The sequence below is a fragment of the Enoplosus armatus genome, chromosome 3 (genome assembly GCF_043641665.1).
Source record: "Enoplosus armatus isolate fEnoArm2 chromosome 3, fEnoArm2.hap1, whole genome shotgun sequence".
Classification (NCBI taxonomy): Eukaryota; Metazoa; Chordata; class Actinopteri; order Centrarchiformes; family Enoplosidae; genus Enoplosus; species Enoplosus armatus.
In genome coordinates this window covers 11572275-11578274 of record NC_092182.1, presented here as the reverse complement: position 1 = coordinate 11578274, position 6000 = coordinate 11572275, and the positions used below count along the sequence as shown (strand labels likewise).

The following is a 6000-nucleotide window of genomic DNA, read 5'->3' as shown; positions in this document are numbered from 1 at the left end:
ACTGACATTAAAACCAATAATTCTCTAGCGACAGTACTCTTAAAAGACATTTTACTTGCTGCCCCAGTCACAACGATACCCAAAGAGGACGCTTTTGAGGAGCCAATTTGAAACAACCGTGAAACCCCACCCGGCTACATGGGTCGGTGTGTCTTGAAGAGAAAAGTGAACGCTCCCTGGCTAACGCGGGAAACGCTACTGTGTTGGTTCAGGGTTCGTCTACAGAGAAGCAGCAGCCGCCACGCTAATCCACATATACACGGATAATATCATTATCAGAGCCAACAGATGCCCCGGTCCCACAGTCTTTAGCTGCTTCGTTCTGACCCGACACAGTTTAACCTCGACGGGACCGCTGCCCTCAGGCTGTGCTGCATCCGGACCGCTTGAACGAGCCCAGCGGAGCAGTTAATTATATGTCGGTCCTCGCGCTGCTCGTTAACGTCTCTCTGTGTAGCCACCGAGCAGTTGTTAGCTCACACACAAAGAGGGTAGTCTTGCTAACTAACTAGCTAAACAACCAGGAAGCCCCCTTGTTCTTTTTTTAAAAGAAATATGGATACCTTTCAGAAGGTGGAGAAGATAGGAGAAGGCACGTATGGAGTGGTTTACAAAGCCAAGAACAAAGTCACCGGAGAAACTGTTGCGCTCAAGAAAATCAGGCTAGACACGTAAGTTCACATATGAGTGTTGTTGGGTATCATCTGGGAATCACGGGAGGCCAAGCTAACGGCAGTGGAGCTAACTGTTGCTTTAGCTTTGCTTCAAATTGGATGAAACTTGTTTTACTCTCGTTCTGGCCTCATCAGGGTGTGACAGTTACACGATGTTTGCGTCCTCCCATCACTCCCGGAGTGTTTGATCTGTAAAAGTAAACGTATTACAGTATTAGTGTTTCTCAACCATCAGCCTTCAAGCTCTCAATACATTTAGACACGACTCATATAATTTCCTTTACATATAAACACTTATATTTGACATTTTACACATTTTACTGCAGTCATTTAACTTAGTATTACACCAAAACATGATACATGCAGTGGTTCCCGACCTGGTGGTCAGGGGTCCCAAGATAAACCTGAGAGGTCACAGGATGATTAAGGAGACAAGAAAGTTTAGCTTTTTTTTCTCATGAACGTTTATATTATGGGAGCCTCCACAAATCCTCACAATTAGGGAAAAATAATAATAATTTTTGGTTTAACTGCTCAGATCTTATGTCCAAACTAAGGCATTAATGTGTGATGAGGACTCAGAAGTAGCTTCATTATAACGGGTTTCAAACCAAAAGGGTACCACTGAATATTTATAATGCACATTCATATGTGGATCTGATTGTTGGTTAAGTGCATTGTGCACAAAACCCCAAAACATGTGTACTTTGTGTATATCTACTTTTGAAATTGTTTTATTTTTTGGGGCAATATTAATTTGCTGCCATGCTGGGTCAAGGAACATCATTTCCTGGTCTTCAGCAGGTGGCGTCAGTGACCCTCTTTATCCAGCTTTTTTCTGACGTGTGTCAGACCACAGGAAGCTCATCTCCTGTTGGCTGAGTTGTACTGGCAATGATTGTGCAGAGATAAGAGAGGCCACTGATTGTACAGCTCTGGTCATCTTTCTCTAGTGAACATCCAGTTATTTTGTCACTAGTTGCTTTGGTTGTGAATGCTTTGACTGTTAAGATACACAAAAAATAGAATAAAGGAAATTAAAAGCTATAGTGAAACCAGCAAATGTTATATAATCATTAACCAAGCTGAAGTAAATAACAAAAAAGTTAAAATGACAATGTTATTATGACCTGATTTCAGTGACCGAGCTTCAGTATCATAACCCGTTAAATCGCCCTTTATTTCATTCAGGGAAACGGAGGGCGTACCGAGCACCGCCATCCGAGAGATTTCACTTCTCAAAGAACTCAGTCACCCAAATATTGTCAAGTAAGTGTCTGTTGTTACGACTTCACGCTAAATCCTGTTTGCATGATTCTCGTTTTACTTGTTTCTGTCAGTTTTTAACCCAACCTGCTTGTTAACATCTTTCAGATTGCGGGACGTCATTCACACTGAGAACAAGCTCTACCTTGTTTTTGAGTTCCTTCATCAGGATCTAAAAAAGTTCATGGACTCCTCTTCAGTCGCGGGCATCCCACTGCCTCTGGTTAAGGTAAACATCAAAACAGATATGTCTTGGATCTCTTCAAGAAATCAAGAGTAAATGGACTCTTCTTCGTGGATTTCTGAGTTGACTTACCAGAGTGTGTGTGTGTGTGTGTGTGTGTGTGTGTGTATATATATATATATATATATATATATATATATATATATATATATATATATATATATATATATATATATATATATATATATATATTTGTGTGTTTGTAGAGTTATCTTTTCCAGCTGCTGCAAGGCCTGGCCTTCTGCCACTCCCACAGGGTTCTTCATCGAGACCTGAAGCCCCAGAACCTCCTCATCAACGCTCAGGGAGAGATCAAGCTTGCTGACTTTGGCCTGGCAAGAGCCTTCGGGGTGCCTGTCCGCACATACACACATGAGGTAACCCTGTTCATCATTAAGAAAAATATAGAGTTATATGGTTTACGCATATTCATTACCAAGTACATTCAGCAGCCAAGTGCACTCCATCATGCTGCCTCTGAGTGAAGTGAGTGCATAAATATCTCACAATACTCAAGTTTATAGTTTTTATTTCTTGGGCTGCACGTCACTTGACAAACCTGTTTCATAAGATTTTTGTGGATACTTGCTTTGGTTCATCTTTACATGAGAAATTGTGTTTTAACTAATTACAAACGTGCTCCTGTGATATTTTTCAGGTGGTGACACTTTGGTACAGAGCACCAGAAATTCTCCTGGGCTGTAAATACTACTCCACAGCTGTCGACATCTGGAGTCTGGGGTGCATCTTTGCTGAAATGGTAAAGCACTCTGTTTCATGTTTTACTATAAGCTCCACTGTGAATGATTAAAGTCCGCACGTGATGCACAACAGATCAGACATAACATCCGTCTTACCTCCCTGTCCACTGTATAGATCACCAGGAGGGCCTTATTCCCCGGCGACTCCGAGATCGATCAGTTATTCCGGATCTTCCGCACGTTGGGCACCCCTGATGAGACCGTCTGGCCCGGAGTCACTTCGATGCCTGACTACAAACCGTCTTTCCCCAAGTGGGCCCGGCAGGATTTGTCCAAAGTGGTTCCTCTTCTTGATGAGGATGGAAGAGAACTGCTTGGAGTGAGAACATTTGTCTTTCATTCATAGACTCATTTAGTATTAATTAGCTCTGTCAAGGAGTTTTTGTGTTTTCTTGGGTGGCCATTTTCTCATGAACTTAAATGAAACTAAAATCAGGCACACATGTCGACGTTAGTCTGTCACTCTTTACTTTGATGAAGATCCAGATGCAGATTACAGGCTAAAGAACACTGCAGCCATGGCACTCTTATTTTAGTTTGTTGTTCTTGTTCTGCCAAGGATAAGAAACAGCATTGTAAGCAAATAATATAAAAAGTAAATTGGTTTTCCACTACAGCATACAAGTATATGAAAACTTTACAGTGCAGCTGCACCAATTAGTTTATTAATCCATTAGTCGATCAATATAAAATGAATCAATGAAACAATTTTGATATTCGATGAATCATTTCAGTAATTTTTCAAGCCAAAATGCGGCTTCTTCAGTGTGAGGATTTGATGCTTTTCGTAGTCGTATAGGATAGTAACGTTATTAGATTTAACTTTTGGACTGTTGATCAAATAAAAAGAGCAATCTGAATACATAACCGGCATTTTTCACTATTTCATGACATTTTATAGACAAAATGTTTTATCGATTTAATCTAAAATGAAAATAATTGTTAGTTGCAGCGCTACTTTCTAGACACATTGTTTGACTGTATTTCTCTTTCTGTTTTTGTCCTTGTAGGAAATGCTGAATTATGATCCAAACAAAAGGTTATCTGCCAAAAACGCCCTCGTACATCGATTCTTCCGCGACGTCACCATGCCACTTCCTCATCTGAGACTCTGAGTCGAGCAGGATATCAGGGCACTTTAATGCCAACAGTGGCTAAGCAATAAGGACCTCACAACTATAAAGGACAGAAAAAGTGGACACTACAGGATACGTTGGATCCTTTAATGGATATCTGTCAATATCTAAAACCAGCTTTCTAGACGATAGATGTCCCGAGAGTTTTGCTGTTTTTTCAGCCATGACGTTATAATAGTTATGAAAGTTTAACTGTAATTTTCAATATCATAATTTCGCATATTTATGTGCAACTGCCATTTTCGATGAAAATGTTTATATTTGTGATTGGGATGGTCGTCTGACTGAGCGCAGGTCAGACAGACACATTCTACTCATCTGCCATTACATTTTCCCGTTTAAACAGTATGTTGGCTTTAGCATGTCCCAATTCAAATAGACGAGTAGTTAGAATTAAATATGATTAAATATATTTGTGGGATAGTGCAAATACCTAACGTCATGCTTTGTGAGACTGAGCCGCAGCTGACAGAAAGACGTGAGTGGCGGCTCGCAGCTCAACAAACATCGTCAGCTGATGTAAAACAGTTGGTGCTGAAAGAACAAGAGATTACAATTATGTTCTTTTAGGTTGATTTTCTTGCAGTTAAATTCAAAATTTGGGTCTAAAGTATCTTGGAAGTGATTTTAAAATGGCACCTTTTGGTTGTTGAACACAAAAAAGTTCAGGTTATTCGGGTTTGCTGGCAGGATTACTCACCAAACGGAAGCTCTCAGCTTTGTACATACAGTTTTGATATTCAATTGTTCCCTGTTGTAATTCAGATTTTACAGAATTTAAAGTGCTGTTGCATCTTTCTTACTCTAGATTTTATTCAAACTTAATGAACTGTTTTTATGGATATTGTTTATTTACAGTTTGAAAAAATAAACTTGTTTAAATAACTGTTACTGTTTGTTCGTGTCAGGATCATTTGGGTCTCTTAAGTTTGCACTACAGCTGCGTCATTTGAAGGGTCGGCAGAGTCGATGAGGTTTTCTTCAGTTCTGGAGCCTGAAGTGGAACAGTTATGCCAAATAGTTTGTGAAAGTCAAATGTCGTCTCGCGTTGTTTAATCCAATTACTGTTCCACTTCATTGATTTTGGCTTGGCCCACTTCTACAGCTGGCATCTCGACAGACATCATGAATTTATGAGGACAGGTTTTGTTAACCTGGTTAGTTTTTAAAATAGATGGTGTAATTTTCTGCTCTATTAGAGCCACCAGCCGATGAGACCTATTTTTGTTTTCATGGCAGTGATGATTAAGTGACAACTTAATATGTCTAATTTAGAGCCCAGTGTGTGTGAGTCAAATTATGTGAAGAAATGACTGCTTGAGGATTAAAATGATACATAGTATTTTAAAAAAGTGATGTTTTAAAGAAATGTTCAAGTATGTATTAAAATTAGATGATGAACTTGTGGTAGGAGGTAAAATCACAAAAAAAATAAAGATTTAAACATTTGAATCATTAAATTAGGTTTTAAAAAGTGCAAAGTAGGCTAAAACTAAACTTTGAATGTCTTTAATAACTGCTTCAAGTGTAATATTTATCATACACAGTTTTAGATATTCGACACGCTCCTTTCAGAGTTTGAAATCTGCTCTTTCAGCTCTGGATGATTGTGTGCTCCCATGAAAAAAACCAGCAGACTTCCACCTAAATTAGTTTTTATTAGTCGCGCCATATTTAGACGTCAGTCAATACAGTTCACCTTCAAGAAACGAGTGAAAACAAGATGTACAGTACCAGAAAGTTAACAGAGAAAGTAATGGCATGCATTTCTGTCTGCCACAGTGTCTTCTTTGATGCTACCACTGGGGGGCGCCAACATCTGAACTGTTAAATCTTACACAAAGTGGCTTTAATATGTTTGTATCTGTACATAGAAAATGACAGACTCCTTGTCTCAACAGGTGCAGTTTATTTTCATA

The 6000-nt window shown here is 39.2% G+C and overlaps 1 protein-coding gene across 4 annotated transcripts; it reads left to right on the top strand.

Moving 5' to 3' along the window:
* Positions 1-220: 220 nt before the first annotated feature.
* Positions 221-4867, top strand: cdk2 (cyclin dependent kinase 2). 4 transcript variants are annotated; one of them, XM_070901860.1, is made up of 7 exons: positions 221-671; positions 1866-1943; positions 2049-2169; positions 2391-2561; positions 2843-2944; positions 3061-3264; positions 3956-4867. In XM_070901860.1, exons 1-7 carry the CDS (start codon positions 556-558, stop codon positions 4058-4060), a joined length of 897 nt encoding a protein of 298 aa, XP_070757961.1. In that variant the 5' UTR covers positions 221-555; the 3' UTR covers positions 4061-4867. The 4 variants fall into 4 exon arrangements, with proteins under 4 accessions (XP_070757961.1, XP_070757963.1, XP_070757962.1 ...); XM_070901862.1 differs by lacking the exon at positions 2391-2561; XM_070901861.1 differs by lacking the exon at positions 2843-2944.
* Positions 4868-6000: the final 1133 nt, after the last annotated feature.

Coding starts and splice junctions, on each gene's coding strand:
- cdk2 (XM_070901860.1), top strand. CDS start 556: ATGGATACCTTTCAGAAGGTGGAGAAGATAGGAGAAGGCACGTATGGA. Junction 1,944..2,048: donor AGTCACCCAAATATTGTCAA/GTAAGTGTCTGT, acceptor AACATCTTTCAG/ATTGCGGGACGTCATTCACA. Junction 3,265..3,955: donor ATGGAAGAGAACTGCTTGGA/GTGAGAACATTT, acceptor TTGTCCTTGTAG/GAAATGCTGAATTATGATCC.